The sequence below is a fragment of the Globicephala melas genome, chromosome 3, assembly GCF_963455315.2.
Source record: "Globicephala melas chromosome 3, mGloMel1.2, whole genome shotgun sequence".
Lineage (NCBI taxonomy): Eukaryota > Metazoa > Chordata > Mammalia > Artiodactyla > Delphinidae > Globicephala > Globicephala melas.
In genome coordinates this window covers 48,861,725-48,879,336 of record NC_083316.1, presented here as the reverse complement: position 1 = coordinate 48,879,336, position 17,612 = coordinate 48,861,725, and the positions used below count along the sequence as shown (strand labels likewise).

Below are 17,612 nucleotides of genomic sequence, written 5' to 3'. Positions count from 1 at the left end.
AAGTCACTACACAGAAAAGGTCCAAGTTCCCAGCTTGGCAAAACTTGGGTGCGGTTACATGAAATGTTTAATAAACTGAATTCTTTTTCCCCAATGTGTGAACAAAATGACAAGACTAAGTCTGTACCTGGCAATTTCAATCTTAACTCTGAAGCTACACAGAACACACAGACACCTTGTAGACTTCACCTGTTAGTCTGACCATCTTTTCTTCTTAGGTGGTAGGAGGAAAGGCAAGGTGACTGTGCAGAGCAAAGATATGGGACGTAGAAGTACTGTATACTAGACATTACAAAGTATGGTGAAAAGAAAGCCTCAATTAATGCATAGTCTAAGGGGGAAAAGACTACACTCCAACTTTGGAAAGTTAATTTAGAAGGATAGGGGAAGAGTTTAAGTAATTACAGTTTAACATGAAAAATGTACGTGTGATAGAATGGAACACAATAGAGGATTCATAAAACATGCTCATCAGAAAAATCTGTTGGGTTTGCTTTGTCCAGATTAAGAAAGAATAACTAAGCTTATCAACATCTGGCATCCCTCATATTCTGTAAAGATGAATGCACTGCTGCTTACTTATGTGGAATTATTTATTGACAGGATAAAACAAAATGAAAAAAGGAGTAGAGAGCTGACTAGATGTCAAGTGCTTGCTAGAAATGATTTTTAAACGTTTCTACATGTAAAATTTACTGACAAATTTTAGTCAACCATTTAAAAATCAAAATTTGTTTAAAATTCTTGGAGAAAATGCCTTTTTGCCCACATGTTTAAAATTGAAAATCAACTTTACTATAGACAGGAGTTTTGTGGAGCGTACAAAATTCCTCATATTTAGAGATCAAATGGCCATCCAAGATAGGTATCATGTTTCACAGGCATTATTTTTAGTCACCCTAAAATTTCAGCCATGGGACCAAAAGTTAGTGTTCTGTGCCATGTGGCCACAGGGTCACTGCTTTCACATCATGGCTTAAGAAAATACTGGCATTTCGTTTTTTATGAATGAAGTCCTACCTTATGCATACAAGCAAAAAGGGGAAAAGAAAAAGAACGGGGAGGGAGCAAAACCTTTTTTTCAAAGACAAGATACTGAAGGCAAAAGAATGTGGAGCTTTAACAAGCTCAAAGAAAAATATTCGCTGGCTGATCGCTGATTTGGATGCACTCTAAACAATTCTATAAACAAAACCAATATAGCATTTCTTAATCATGACCCCATCAAAACGAAGTATCTCCTAATTATTCTTTCAATGTCAAATATATACCCTAGAGTTGACATTTCATTTTTAAAGGTTACAGCTACTTCATAGGGACTGAACTAGATGTACTCTTATCCTTTCTCTGAAGTACAACAGTACACCACTGCACAATGGCATCCAATTTGAAAACTAATGGTAAAGGAAATTCTTCAGGAAAAAATGAAAATCTATCAAGCTTAAAATCTAAAATTAGTTCTACTTTCTAATAAAAAAAAATACATAAAAGTGCATCATCAGAATAAGGAATTCTTATGCCAGCTTGTATTGCAAATTTTCCAAACAATGCAGCAAACATAAACCCAGTCCACATGTCAATTATGAATACAAACACAGCTTGAGGTTTTTTTTTTTTAAAGGCAGTAATTTTTTGAAATAGTTAATGCACCTGTTGCTAACACAATTATCACAGTACTCCTGGCTTCACATACTAACCTGGACTTCCGATCAAGCGCTGATTAGTCCAGTAAGGGAGGTCACAAAAAAAACCTAAATCCATTTTCAGTCATGTCTAGTCTTGTACCCTCCATTCTCCTTTCTTAGCATTTGAAGACAACAGGTTGAGTTGGCAGATATTGTTTATGGGCCCCTGAGGTTGTTTTTACCGATTCAGTCTCAGTTTTATTGAATTCCTGATAACAGAAATAGGATTTGCAGGGAGAGCAGGCCTATCAGAAAGGTCTGTACTGGATGTTTTCTGAGAGGCCAACAGAGAAGCCGCTGTCTGAATGGTTTCCTTTTTTTTTTTTTAATAAATTTATTTTTTATTTTTGGCTGCGTTGGGTCTTTGTTGTTGTGCACAGGCTTTCTCTAGTTGCAGTGAGTGGGGGCTACTCTTCATTGCAGTGCGTGGGCTTCTCATTGAGGTGGCTTCTCTTGTTGCGGAGCATGGGCTCTAGGTGCACAGGCTTTAGTAGTTGCGGCTCGTGGACTCTACAGCGCAGGCTCAGTAGTTGTGGCGCACGGGCTTAGTTGCTCTGCGCATGTGGGATCTTCCCAGACCAGGGCTCGAATTGGTGTCCCCTGCATTGGCAGGCAGATTCTTAAGCACTGCGCCACCAGGGAAGCCCAATCTGAATGGTTTCTGATTGAGTTGTACTTGTCTCTGTATCAAGTTCCTCCTTTGTTTCTGTTTTATCATGCCCACTCAAAGCAAGACAGCATCTTCACTTGTCTCATCCTCTTCTGTTTTGGTTTTCTTGGGACTCTCTTCTTTATGAGATGAGAATGTCCTTTTGACTCCTACTATAGGATTAGGTGTCTTTGTTGCTGCATTTTCTGAAGGTCTTGGTGGTGGGTTTATCAGACGTGTTGAAGAAACAACTCTGGAGACCGTAGGCTTTGGTGGTGAAGAAATGGCTGGCTGTGTGGCAGTCTGAGGAATGCTTTCACTTGATGTACCCCCTGAGCTTTCACGGGAATTTACCTGTGGCACAGAAACTTCAGTAGCCTGTATGTTGGTCATAGATGCTGCTGTTACAACTGGAGCAGGACTGTTTCTGCCCTGAGAACTGCCAGAACTGTTCAATGTACTGGTCTTCATAGCACTGGTAGGTGAAGACACAGACATGCTGTTATCACTGTCCACAGACAAGTCGAGCCTGCTGTCATTCAGAGGTGTCAACCGGACACCTTTTGTTGAACACTTTTTCTTTTTCTGAAGCACATGATTAGACAGTAGTTGATGGAGTTGCTTTCTTCTTACATGCATTGCAGCAATTTTCATGTCCACCTCAAACATCTTGCTGTTTATTGCTTGCCTATAAAGACTGAATATCGTAGGTGAGACCAACACTGAGATTTTCAGAGTTTTCTGTTTTTTTACAACACTAACCCAATCACCCACATTGGGCGAAATTCTTCCTCGTCAGGATTTTCTTTGGGTGCTGGAAGTGACTGGGGATTCACATGAGCCAGTGTAATAAATTTATTCTTCTCCAAACTTCCAACCAGGATTCAGATTTTTTTTTTTTTTTTTTTGCGGTACGCGGGCCTCTCACTGCTGTGGCCTCTCCCATTGCAGAGCACAGGCTCCGGACGCGCAGGCTCAGCGACCATGGCTCACGGGCCTAGCAGCTCCGTGGCATGTGGGATCTTCCTGGACCGGGGCACGAACCCATGTCCCCTGCATCGGCAGGTGGACTCTCAACCACTGGGCCACCAGGGAAACCCAGGATTTGGATTTTTGATTCCACCAAGCCCACCCATTTTAGGCGTTGTTTTTCAGTTGGTGCACTTGCTAAAGTACAATATAATGCTTGTTCTTTTGAAAGAAGTTGGAGCTTCAAAAAGTTTAGACCACTCTGCCTTACTCAGCAATATTTAATCTGTGATAGCAAGACCTTGTTTAAATTCCTCAACCATGACCATCCGTGTTGAAACGCATACATTGTACGTGGAGTTCTGTTGTGGGTATGGTGGTGTAATTATAGGCAGAAGATGGTACCTATCACTGGGATTTACCCTTGGGTCCCATACAGGCAAATTAAGACTGCATTCTTCAGGCTGTTTCAATAGGACTGGATTTGGCCATTCCCATTTAGAAAATATCAAGAAAAGTTTATGTACAAGAGTTGATGCTATTGCATTTGGATAAAGCTGGCAAGTTCCTGCTACTAGCATAGCCCAGGAAACACCACTGAGGAAACCTAATATATTGAAATAGGTGTTGTGGCATTTGGCCCACAGTTTGATAGCTCTCAGGGTTAACCTGAAGTTGTCAGTGTTTGGTACTAGATGCAAAATTTCATCGGTTACCCTGCAACCGTTAAGACTTCCTATGCATCTTATATCTAAATTTTTAAGCAGACTGTCATCTCTTAAGTCCAAGTCTTCTGGAATAGTCTGCAGTGATAATCTTGCAAACAAAATATCAATCTCTATCCCATCAAAACACAGTTTGATAACTGGTACAAGTGCCTCTTCAACAGCTCTTAAATCTTGTACTTCTTCCTGTAATTTCAACTTATAGAATGAGGTGAAAAAGTCACTTCGATCAACATGTCTTGGTGCAACACACAATGCAACAATATCGGCACCTTCTGTATGTACTCCTAATCTATAAGATCCAAATGCAAAAAATTTTCCACCAACCTTTTCAACTACAGATCGTGGAAGAGTCTTGCTTTCACTGATTTCTCATATCCACTCTTTTACCAGGTTATTTAATTTTCCCAAAATTAAAGTCCTCTTCCTCTTCAAAAAGAAAGCTCCTCTTCCTCTTCAAAAACGCTAGAGGGCTTCAGAGTCTCAAACAGTTTCTGTGTAAGTAGGGAGTCAATCTCCTTGGGGGCTGCTAAGCTGATGGGAGAGGTAATGCCACAGTGCTTCTGTGGCGGCTGTGTTTGCGGTGATCCCTGCGTTGTAACTGGAACTGGCATGTCTCCTGAGGTGGCAACGCCCAGTCACTCCCCACCCCACCCCCCTGAAACCGCTGCCATCCTGGGCAAGATCCACTGAGGTGGGGCTGGGGGGTGGGGGGATGTTTAAGCACTTCTCCTCCTTCCCCTTCATCCTAACATGGCCTCAGCTTCCTTTAATTAAACATAAGTGGGTAGACATACAATAATATAAAACTAAATGAAAAAAAGGGAAAAAATTAATGACGAAAAACTAAAATTATCTTCTGATAAACTATCACTAATGTCATCAATATTCAAGTTTTTTTTATATGAGTATCCTGCCACTGCCCCAAAATATTCAGGAATGAAAACGAGCCAGGCACTGTTCTAAGGACCTTATATGTATTAATCCATTTAATCTTCACAACAACCCTGTGACATCATTATTATTGCTATTCTGGTTTCACAGATGAGGAAAGTGAAGCAAAGAAGGATTAAGTAATTTCATTAAAGTGTGTGTTTTTTAATCATCATGCTATCCTGCCAAAATCATGTAATACACTTCATCTCCGGATGTCAGGGGTAAATAACAAAATACTAGTTTTAGACAACTTACAGCCCATTGTTAAACTGAAACATCAAAATACTATGAAATGCACACTGTCGGTTTTTACTAAAAGGTTTCATTAGACTTTCAAAGACTTCAACATTGCATAGATAGGGCAGCAAGTTTTTGGTCCGATTATTTATTTACCAAGACTTTATTTTATTCACCTAAAAAAAAGATATCAAATAATGCAGTGGGTCTCAGTGCTAACTGCACGTTCAAATCAGATGGGTACTGCTAAAAGGATATTGATGCTAGGGCCACCCTTTTTTTTTTTAAAACTATCTATCTATCTATTTTATGGCTGCATTGGGCCTTCATTGCTGTGCACAGGTGGGCTTTCTCTAGCTGCAGAGAGTGGGGGCTACTCTTCGCTGCAGGGCTTCTCATTGTGGTGGCTTCTCTTGTACAGCATAGGCTCTAGCAACGTGGGCTTCAGTAGTTGTGGCACATGGGCTCAGTAGTTGTGGCTCATGGGCTCTAGAGCGTAGGCTCAGTAGTTGTGGTGCATGGGCTTAGCTGCTCCGCAGCATGTGGGATCTTCCCGGACCAGGGCTCGAACCCGTGTCCCCTGCATTGGCAGGTGGATTCTTAACCACTGAGCCACCAGGGAAATCCCAGAGCCACCCTTTAGATAAAATAAAACTGAATCTCTGCGAGTGGGTCTAGGAATCAATATATTCTAAAAAATTTCCAGGTGATTCTAATGCACACCAAAAGTTGCTAATTATATTCCAAGAAGGATAAACTATGATGATCATTCAAGGTTGTGAAGCCAAGTATGAAAAACAGTCCACTAACAAGGGGTAACTAACTAATGACCTGTAAGCAGTGACTCTCAATATGTTGAATTTATATAAATTGAAAATCTGTCTTATGGTCATATGCATGGTTTAAAAAGCACAATGTTTTGTTGATATTGTTGAGTTTATATCATATTATATGTGGATGCTTATGTATGTCTTCCCTGCAAGATAGTGAGTTCCTATAGGGCTAAAGTCATGTCATATTAATCTTTGTAGAAGATAAAATCAACAATGTAGTAAGAACTTTTGATTAATTCATTTTATTTATTTTTGGCTGCATTGAGTCTTTGTTGCTGCACCCGGGCTTTCTCTAGTTGCAGCAAGTGGGGGTTACCCTTCGTTGTAGTGTGTGGGCTTCTCATTGCGGTGGCTTCTCTTGTTTCAGAGCACAAGCTCTAGGTGCGCGGGCTTCAGTAGTGGCATGTGGATTCAGTAGTTGCGGCTCTCGGGCTCTAGAGCGCAAACTCAGGAGTTGTGGTGCAAGGGCTTAGTTGCCCCGCAGCATGTGGGATCTTCGCAGACCAGGGCTCGAATCCATGTCCCCTGCATTGGCAGGCGAATTCTTAATCACTGTGCCACCAGGGAAGTCCATGAAGTAAGAATTTTGAACACAAAGAATTGCACATTTAACAACTGCGAGGGACTATCTGATTTAAAGAGTTGTATTCTGATACAAAGTTTTAACACAGAGACATTTCAATAGAGAGGAAGAGGAATTATCTTTTAAAATAATAAAAATCACACGCCTTTTATTTTTGTGAAGATAAAACTGTTAGGGGGCATAGCATGGTTTTAAAATTTATAGATAAATTATTCTTCACAGATAATACAGAAATAGTTACACTACAATCTGTCATTTCCCATTTTTTTAATAAATGTAAATAGCAGAATTACTATTTCAAAAGACTATTAAAATGGGAATTTATTATGAATAAGAAACTCATTTTTTTTTTATCAAAGTCATATGTATTCACTCAACAAATATTAGCAAGCAAATGGTTTCGACCCATGTCTCCTAAGAAACAATTAGTCTTAGGAAAAATCCTAATCAGGCATGGAATTTCTAGGATCTTACCTAATGATCGTCATAATTGTGAATTAGATAACTGTTCGATCCTTGAAAGTATGTGTGTATATACACGCATGTAGATGGCAGAAAGAATTAAGGTTTTTCTAAAAAAGCAAACAAATACTTAAACATACTCTTCACAGTCCCATTTCAAACCAAAATACACACACACCCTGCTCTGAATTTGCATCACTAACCTTTACAATTTTGTTTACTTTGGCTGAGGATGCTGGAGGTGGGGGTGTCTCTGGACTGGGCTCAATTTCTTCATCTGGTACAAGGTCAGGGTTAAGTGAAAAGATGCTCTCCAGGTCAATCTGTTTGATAAAATGCATATATTTTGAGAGTGAATTTGGACAATTAACCTCTCATTTTCAAATAAATTTATACACAGAGAATAAATGTCCAATCACATAAGATATGCAGGAGGAATCTACCTTTTTTTTTTTTTTTCTTTTCTTTTTTTTTTTTTTTTTGCGGTACGCAGGCCTCTCACTGTTGTGGCCTCTCCCATTGCGGAGCACAGGCTCCAGACACGCAGGCCCAGCGGCCATGGCTCGCAGGCCCAGCCGCTTCGCGGCATGTGGGATCTTCCCGGACCGGGGCACGAACCCGTGTCCCCTGCATTGGCAGGCGGACTCTCAACCACTGTGCCACCATGGAAGCCCCGAATCTACCTTTTTATCAGTGAAATTTTTTAATCACTTGAAAGTTTTTCAAGAATGATAAAGGATACATGCACTATATTAAACTATACAGTTTTCTGTTTTGTTTCATATTCAGAATCTTGATTATAAGACTAGAAATAAAATTCAACCCAGTGATCATACCTCTTTGCCTTTTGTATCTCCATTTTCTATCCATTCAACAGTTACACTTTCATTATCTTCATTTAAAGATGTTACCATTGCTTGATGTATTCGGCCTAAGTGAGAATAAAATATACACTTTTAAAATGCCACAAATTATGGTATTCCTAAATACTGTCAAAAACAATTTTATAATTTACAAACTTACAAAACTATGATACTACTTTCCTTACAAGGGATTTCCACAGATTCTCAGGATTAGGGAATGAATTTTATCTATGGGACCATAAATCAATTTGCCAATTGTCAAGACCAGGAACTCACTATGAGCCAACAGTGATTCTGAAGAACACAGAACAAAAATTAATGAAGCAATTTTTTAATACTATGTAGATACAAATACTTTTAAATTTCACTATCATATACTGTACAATTGATCAAATTGTTTTAAAATTATTAAGAAAAGGAATCTGAATCCAAAAAGTTTGGGAAATACTAATTAAAAATGTTCTCTAAATCCATTCCACCCCTTACTTTCTTTGACGACTACAGTATTTACCATCTATACAGAGAAGATGTTATATATTATGTATTAAACTTGTTTTCCCTCTCCTAATAGACTGTGGATCTTACCTGTTAATAACTATAGATTTAAATATTTTACATTTTTACATAATATTCCATTATGTTTATCACAACTTATTTAATACCTATTGATGGTCAGTTAGGTTTGTGCAACTTTTTTTACTATCATAAACATTGCAAAAAATACTATTGCACATGCTGTCATGCACTTGTCATCGCACAGATCAACAGATATATATATATATACACACACACACACACACACAGGAGTATGAGTACTGCGTGTGTATGTGTATTTTTTCACTTATTTCATCTGTTTTCATCTTACCCACCCATTTGATTATTAGTCAAGTAAGAATGGGAATTATTTGTTATATATCTGCATCTTCAATATTATGTAATAAAATGCTGAACATATGGAATTTTCATATGTATTTCCTAAATTAAATCTTTGAGGCATCTATAATTTATCTTAGAATAATTTACAGCTCTAAAATCTTTTTAAAATCCAGATATATAGTATATAAAACAATGTTATTGTAATAACAAGGCATACGGTATCTTTAAAGAAAATATGAATACTAATAAGTTTATAAGTATTACTATGTATGAAGTTACTGTCAATCAATATTTTTTCTATATGGGCTCATATAAAAATTTGAAGAAGAAATAAATATAATCTTGTTAAAAATTCAAACTTTGAAGATTTAAGTACATACTCTCAGCTTTAATACTGGTGCTTTTTTATGTTTTTTGTTTGTTTTGTTATAAATTTTATTTATTTAGTTAGTTAGTTTTGGCTGAGTTGGATCTTCGTGGCTGCATGTGGGCTTTCTCTAGTTGCAGTGAGCGGGGGCTACTCTTCATTGCGGTGCACGGGCTTCTCACTGCAGTGGCTTCTCTTGCACGGGCTCTAGGCATGCGAGCTTCAGTAGTTGTGGTGCATGGGCTCAGTAGTTGTGGCTCGTGGGCTCTAGAGTGCAGGCTCAGTAGGTGTGGTGCACGGGCTTAGTTGCTCTGCAGCATGTGGGATCTTCCCGGACCAGGGATCGAACCCATGTCCCCTGCATTGGCAGGCAGATTCTTAACCACAGTGCCACCAGGGAAGCCCTGGTGCTTTTTTAAAAGCTAAAATATGTACTGGCAACCTTTCCATGACAGATCAACATTAATTTTAACAATTTCATAGCATTCTATAAAAGGAATGCATCATAATTTATTCCTTTACTAGAAGTAATTTAAATTGTTTCCAATTGTTTGCCATTACAAGATGCTACACTGAGTATATGTACATAGGTGTGACTGTTTTCATAAATAAAATTTCTAGAAGCATACTGGGTTAAGGAGATTGAAATTTTGATAGATATTTGAAAATTGCTCTCCATTTATATTCCCATCAACAATGGGACCTATTCCTCCATACCCTATCAACACTGAGCATCATCAGTTTAAAATACTTTTACCAACATGATAGACTAGATCTTTCTTTAAGCTACTACTTTGTGAGCACATATATGTCAGAGACTGGCTCATTTAATCTACATTGGTTCATTCAACATAACAAACATACCTATGAAGTGGCTACCTCCCTTTTTAAAATGAAGAAACTGAAGCTCATGGTTATACAGCTAGTAACTAACACGGATTTGAACCTCAGTCAGATGCAAAAGCACTTGCTAGTATTACTATGCTTCTCTTCTCTCCTAAATCAAGCTGATGGGGAAGAAGCCTGTGTGGCTTAAATTCCAAATATCCCTGTAAAAATTCATAAACTGTAGCATAGACTCTCAACCCTCACTGTGCACCAGAAACTCCTAGGGAGATTTTTTACAAAATAAAATGATGATGCCCGAGTTTTACCCCCAGATACTGTCATTTCTTACCAGTTCCACGGAAATCACCTTGCTGCAAGCCACCAAGGCCTTGATCTTGGATTATTGCAATTCTCTCCCATCTACTCTCTCTCTTCTACCAGATTTGCCCTACTGCCTATTCTCCATAGAACAGCCTAAACATTCCTGGTAAAAACTAAGTCAGATTACTCCTTTGCTCAAAACTTCCCAGTGGCTCCCCATCTCACACAGAGTAAAAGCCAAAGTCCTTCCAAAGGCCTTTTAATGTCATATAACAAAGACCTACATGATCTGACCCCTCATTACCTCTGTGACCTCGTTCATCCCTGACTATGGTAATTCTCCAGTTTTACTGACTGATCCCTATCTCACACAGTATTCTCCCTCCCTCCAAAACAGTTCTAAGTGGGTCAAGGACTAAAATGTGAAAGACAAATGTAAAAGCAACTGAGTAACTCGCGGTGCCATTTACTCAGATTAAGTGTACCTTAGAGGAGAAGCAAGTGTCGGGGGTGGGGAAACGATGAGCTGGAAAAGACTGAGAGGATTCAAGGAAGAGGATTAAAAAAAGGGAAATCAGATAATGCTCACTGAAATTTGATTTGGACAGAAATCAGGTAAATAACCAGTACAAATAGTATATGTCAGTTGGGTCCTCTGGGAAGCAGATGTTGAGACAGCTATGAGGACAAGAGGTTTATTGTGAAAGATAAAAGGAGAAGGAAACAGGACTGGTCATGGAAAACTTTCAGACCATGATGCCTATCTGAAACCTCTGAAAGAAAGGGGACATAAAGCAGGATTGAGCAAAGAAAGCCTCAGACCTTGATGTGGATCTGACAGTCTTGGCCAACCCATCAGGGAGCTCCAGAGCAAAGACTGACCATTAGAGGAGTGCCACACTGGGCCTAGTACTCACACCATGCTCAGTCACTAGCTGGAGGTTTCCCAGGAAACACAAGGCCTCAGCTCAAAAACTATGGAGCCTTGAAGATATTAACAGCTGAGGCTGTCAGCTAAATGTACTCCCTGAAGCTGAATAAGTTTTTTTCAAAGGGGGATCCAAGCAGTGTATCTATGATTGCCACAGGATGTGAACAAGAGAAAGATTGAGTTTAACTGGTAATGGAAGCAGAGAGTAGACCCCAGAGAGCCATGAGCTGCCCTGCTATCCAGCATTACAATCTAAGAGGAGCTACCATCTCCATAACACGAGTAGTGAGGCTGAGACCCAACAGCCACTCCCCCCCCACCGCACCGCCCTTGGCAGCCTCACAACAGTAACACCCACTAGTGGGGACAAGAAGATTATTGCTACAAAGGTTTTGGGAAAAGTGAAGTGGTTTAATATAACACATTGACACGATTTCATCAATAGGAAACGACTCCAAAGAAGATGCATTTGAACAATGGACTACCATAAAGAATAACTTCCAGTAGGAAATGGAGAGGCTGTGGTTGAGGTTGTTGAAGAGTACAGATAGAGGTCTCCATGCAATTCCCAACAGAACTACCACAATAATGAGAATAGAGAAAAGCACATGCATGTTTCAAAAGGCAAGACCAACACCACCATTCTTATTGTTAAGCATCTAACACAATATTCCAACATTCCTAAGGAGGGAGAAGTGACTTAGTGTACTGATACTAAGTGTGTGAGGAGAGGCAGACCAGTGGGACAATGTCTGTATTAGGATCACAGATTACGATTTCACAGGGACTTTAATCTCAAAGGACAGCCTTAGAGAGATCAGTAAGGAAAAGGATAAAGAAAATCACGGAGATAACACCCAGTATCAGCAGTCTTCTCAACAATGGTACCTCCACAACTTCCATTACTAATGCAAACACCCAGAAAGCCTTAAGCCACAAGTCAGGAGAGTCAAAAGCAGCTGATCCCCCAGTTAAGATGAAGCTCTAGACATCTAGTAGGGCAGGACTGAGAAAATGTTGGCTTATCTCTACCATAGTCCAGTTTACTCAACCAACAAGAAATGAGTGTGTTGTTTATGGTTTCCTTTGTTGTGCAAAAGCTTTTAAGTTTCATTAGGTCCCATTTGTTTATTTTTGTTTTTATTTCCATTTCTCTAGGAGGTGGGTCAAAAAGGATCTTGCTGTGATTTATGTCATAGAGAGTTCTCCCTATGTTTTCCTCCAAGAGTTTGATAGTGTCTGGCCTTACATTTAGGTCTCTAATCCATTTTGAGTTTATTTTTGTGTACGGTGTTAGGGAGTGTTCTAATTTCATTCTTTTACATGTAGCTGTCCAGTTTTCCCAGCACCACTTATTGAAGAGGCTGTCTTTTCTCCACTGTATATTCTTGCCTCCTTTATCAAAGATAAGGTGACCATATGTGCATGGGTTTATCTCTGGGCTTTCTAACCTGTTCCATTGGTCTATATTTCTGTTTTTGTGCCAGTACCATACTGTCTTGATTACTGTAGCTTTGTAGTATAGTCTGAAGTCAGGGAGCCTGATTCCTCCAGCTCCATTTTTCGTTCTCAAGATTGCTTTGGCTATTCGGGGTCTTTTGTGTTTCCATACAAATTGTGAAATTGAGGTGGATGGACCTAGAGTCTGTCATACAGAGTGAAGTAAGTCAGAAAGAGAAAAACAAATACCATATGCTAACACACATATATATAGAATCTAAAAAAAAAAAAAGGTCATTAAGTACCTAGGGGTAAGACGGGAATAAAGACACAGACCTACTAGAGCATGGACTTGAGGATATGGGGAGGAGGAAGGGTAAGCTGTGACAAAGTGAGAGAGTGGCATGGACATATATACACTACCAAACGTAAAATAGATAGCTAGTGGGAAGCAGCTGCATAGCACAGGGAGATCAGCTAGGTGGTTTGTGACCACCTAGAGGGGTGGTATAGGGAGGGTGGGAGAGAGGGAGACGCAAGAGGGAAGAGATATGGGAACATATGTATATGTATAACTGATTCACTTTGTTATAAAGCAGAAACTAACACACCACTGTAAAGCAATTATACTCCAATAAAGATGTTAAAAAAAGAAATGAGTGTGAAATTCCAGCAATAAGAAATGAATAAAAAGACTGGATCTGAATGAACAAATGAAGTGTTAAGTGTTTGCTTTTTGCCAGGGGATCAGGTAACTAGAAATATCTGGAGTACCTATGCAGCATGGGAGGCTTTATTATTTTTACCAAATGATGTCTCTGAAAAAAAATTTCTAAGACTGAATTTTCCCAATATGCTTTTAAAGGTTTCTGTTTGTTTGTTTTATATATGGCTCTGTTGAGATACTCAAATATCTCATTTTTAATTGTAGTAAAAATTTACAATTTGATTTTTTCAAAAGTCAAATGGTAATCACCTGTTAACAAAGGTGTTAATAAAATAAAAAAAGGGACAGATATGAGATTTTTCAAAGGAAAAAAATCATTATGATTTAGTGATAAATAACATATAGGTATTATAGGAAAATTCTGAGCCTGGATGACTGGGAAAATGATGCTACTAGTGGTGGAACAATGATATACTTTCTCCTGAGTCTATGCTGTTAATTACAATCATGCACTGGTGTTATTAAGACAACTACAGATACAGAATTACAAGCTCAGAGTTAGAAATATTTCTAATCAGTGTTAGAAATACCTTTCCCTAGAACCTGTGACAATCTTTCCATGTGGCCCTCCAAATACTATCCTATTTCTCTGATTTGAGAAAATTCTTATACTCCATCCTAATTTGTTGTCCTTTGACTCTGATTCCCCATCGACTTTATTGTAAGTTATATCATACACACATCTACACTTTAAAAAACAACAGAGCAAACACCTGTGTACCCACCATGAGCCAGGTTAAGAAACAATACCTTTGAAACCCCGTATGTCCCCCTCCCTAAGTGAACCTCCCACTCCCTCTCCTTTTCCCCTCCACCAGAAGTAACCAACACCCTGATAGTTGAGATAATCATACTGTGGCTTTTCTCTATAGTTTTTTCATTTATAAATGTAACACACACAAAAATTTAAAGTTTGCCTATTTTTAAACTGTACATAAATAGACACTACTTGTAAGACCTTTCTTTCGGACGACACTATTTTTCCGAGATTCACTTAAGTTGCTGTTCACTCATTTATGTTTACTCATTTATGTTCACTCATTTTCACTACATACGAATATGCCAAAATTTATCTATTCTACTACTGTTGATGGACATCTGTTTTTATGTTTTTGCTGTTAGGAAAATGGTGCTGTAGGCATTCCTATACATGTGTACTGATACAAATACACAAGTATTTCTGGAATATACAATGAGAAGAAATACAGAGTAGGAACATCTATAACTTTTCTAGTTAGCGTTATGATGTCTCCTATAGTAACTGTAACTGCAAAGATTTGCAATACAACTAGCAATTACTTCACATTCACAATAATACTTAGTATCTGTCAGATTTAATATATCATATTGTGGTTCTAATTTCTCTGACTAAATGAGGTTATGCCTATTTTGAGTTCCTTTGGCCATTTGGGCCTTTCATGTGTTTTTTAATTTTTTTACTACTTCTCTACAAAAATTCTCTATGTATTCTTGCTAATAATCTTCTGTTATATGTTGTACCAAATACTTTCTCCAAAGTTGTGGCTTATCTTTTCAGTTTCTTTATGGTGTCTTTTGATGACTTTGATGGTTTTTGTTTGTTTGTTTTTTTAAGACGTTGGGGGTAGGAGTTTAGTAATTTATTTATTTATTTTTGCTGTGTTGGGTCTTCGTTTCTGTGCGAGGGCTTTCTCTAGTTGTGGCAAGCGGGGGCCACTCTTCATCGCGGTGCACGGGTCTCTCACTATCGCGGCCTCTCTTGTTGCAGAGCACAGGCTCCAGACGCGCAGGCTCAGTAGTTGCGGCTCACGGGCCTAGCTGCTCCGCGGCATGTGGGATCCTCCCAGACCAGGGCTCAAACCGGTGTCCCCTGCATTAGCAGGCAGATTCTCAACCACTGCGCCACCAGGGAAGAACCGAGTTTTTAATTTTAATGTAGTCAAATACATATATATATTTCTCAATTATGGCTTTTTATGTCATAAAATTCTTCCTGAGACTCAGGTCATTAAGACAGTTTCTTATATTTTCTTCTAAAGTTTTACAGGACTTACTGTATAGCACATGGAACTGTTCTCAATACCCTGTGTAATGACCTGTATGAGAAAAGAATCTGAAAAACAGTGGCTATATGTATAAGTATAAATGATACACTTTGCTATACAGCAGAAACTAATGCAACATTGTAAATCAACTATAGTCTAATAAAAAGTTTTTTTTTAATAAAGTTTTACAAAGCCTTTTATATTCAGGACTGTAACCCACTGTCATTTTGATCTTTGTGTATGGTAACACAATTTCCATTTTTTCTCCATGGAAAACAAATTTTTCCAGCACCACTTCCTGAAAAGCCCTTCCTTCTGCTTATCTGCCTCGCCTTATTGTTCTTTAAGATTTTCTTTGATCTTCTTAGTCTTTTGCAGATCTGTATAAATTTTAGAATCAGCTTGTCAAGTTCCAAAAACAAAATAACAATAAAAAAACCCTACCTGTTAGGATTCTGATTAGAATTGCATTGAATATTTTGTTTTAGATTTTTACATCATTATCAAGAGTAATACTAGCCAGCAGTTTTTCTTTCTCATACCAACCTTATTCTGGAATAGTTGGTATAAAATAAGAATTATTTGAAACTTGAGTGTTTGGCAGACACTGGCTAAAACCATCTTGGCTTAGGGTTTTATTTGTGAGATGATTCAATTTCCTTAATATAGGATTATTGTAGTTTTCTATTCTTTACTGTTTTGATAATTATATTTTTCTAGAAGATTTATATTAAGTTTTCACATTTGGGGCATAAAGTTTTTCATAATTATGTTGAATGCCTGTGGCATCTGTAATGATAATCACTTCTTATTCCTAATTTTTCAACTTTTTTTCCTTGATAAAATCTCACCTGAGATTTGTCAATTTTGTCTTTTCCAAGAACAACAAGGGTTTGTTGAGCCCCTTTACTATATGTTATTAAATACTTAATTACTGCATTTAGTCCTTCTTATTTCTTTCAACTTACTATGGGCACATTTTGCTAGTTCTTAAATTCTTAAGGTGAATGCTTTAGCTCATTCATCTTTATCTTTTTCCTTATAAGCAATTAAAGCTACACATTTCTCTCCAAGAACAGCTTTAGTAGCATCTTAAACATTTTCATAGGTAGTATTTTTGTTATTGTGCAGTTCAAATTCTTTTCTAATTTTCTTTATTATTCTTTGACTCTCGGTATCCTGTTACTGGTTTCTAAAGGTGAGATACATCACCAATCAGAACAGATAAAGCCACAGATAATTGGTATGACTTACCCAGTGCACAGTGGCTGAGTATCACCCCTGTATTTCTACCTTAATGACACTGGACTGCCTCCTTTGGAGGAAAATTTCCTATAAACTTACCTCTGGGAAGCAAATCAGCAGGAATTTTTGGTCAGCATCTTTAAAGAGGAGCCACAAGTCTTTGTCTTCAAACAGTGAACCTGACTCTGGTTCTTTTTGTTTTTTAGTCCCCCATCATCCTTCAGGAGTCAAATTTTTCAGGAGTCATCCTTCAGGAGTCAAACCTTGCCTGCTCAGCTTCACTCATCCCTCAGTATTTCTGATCCATTTCTGCTCCATGGTGATATCTTGTTCTTGAGCTCACTATTCCTTTTTAAAGGTTTTCTCTTATATGTCTGGGGCAGATGGATGCCAATACATGAACTTTATTATACTATTTTGACCAGAAGTGCCAATTCATCTTTAAGTCCTATTTCATGTTCACAGAAAATGAAAGTGAGATTTGAAAACTGTTAAGTTCACACTATAATATAAAATCAACACTATTATATAAATTAATGATAACTGTTAGTTTCAAAACTCTATTTTTTAAAACTTAAATCTAGAGACAGATTTAAAAGTTTTCAGCTTTACTTCAACCTACTTGTAAAGATAAATTAGTGTAGAAAATGTCATCTGTTGAGAGTGAAATAAAAAAACAGTTGCAAAGAGTTTTGAGAAATACAGAGAAATCCTGCAGAACATCCTCCCAATCATTTTCCCAGTAGAACATCTCTTGGTTTTTAATACACAAACTTCATAAAAATTATTTCTCAATGTAAGATATTTTGGCCAATATTTAAATAGGAAAAGATTTATATTTGTCCATGCCAAAACTCAATTCGCATTTTAAAGAAGAGTGTGCAAAGAAAAGTTCTGAGTTACATTCCAAA

The 17,612-nt window shown here is 38.0% G+C and overlaps 1 protein-coding gene and 1 pseudogene across 4 annotated transcripts in view; both read right to left on the bottom strand.

Moving 5' to 3' along the window:
* The window catches only part of KIF2A (kinesin family member 2A), a 70,446-nt gene that overhangs the window by 28,024 nt on the left and 24,810 nt on the right, over positions 1 to 17,612 (bottom strand). For all 4 annotated transcript variants that reach the window (XM_060295807.2, XM_030843978.3, XM_030843989.3 and 1 more), the window contains exons 2-3: positions 7,916 to 8,010; positions 7,283 to 7,402 (exon numbers count right to left, since the gene is read on the bottom strand). In XM_060295807.2, the coding sequence (XP_060151790.1) occupies positions 7,283 to 7,402; positions 7,916 to 8,010 (215 nt within the window). The remainder of the gene's footprint in view (positions 1 to 7,282; positions 7,403 to 7,915; positions 8,011 to 17,612) is intronic.
* Positions 1,683 to 4,668, bottom strand: LOC115845809 (poly(A) polymerase alpha-like; annotated as a pseudogene).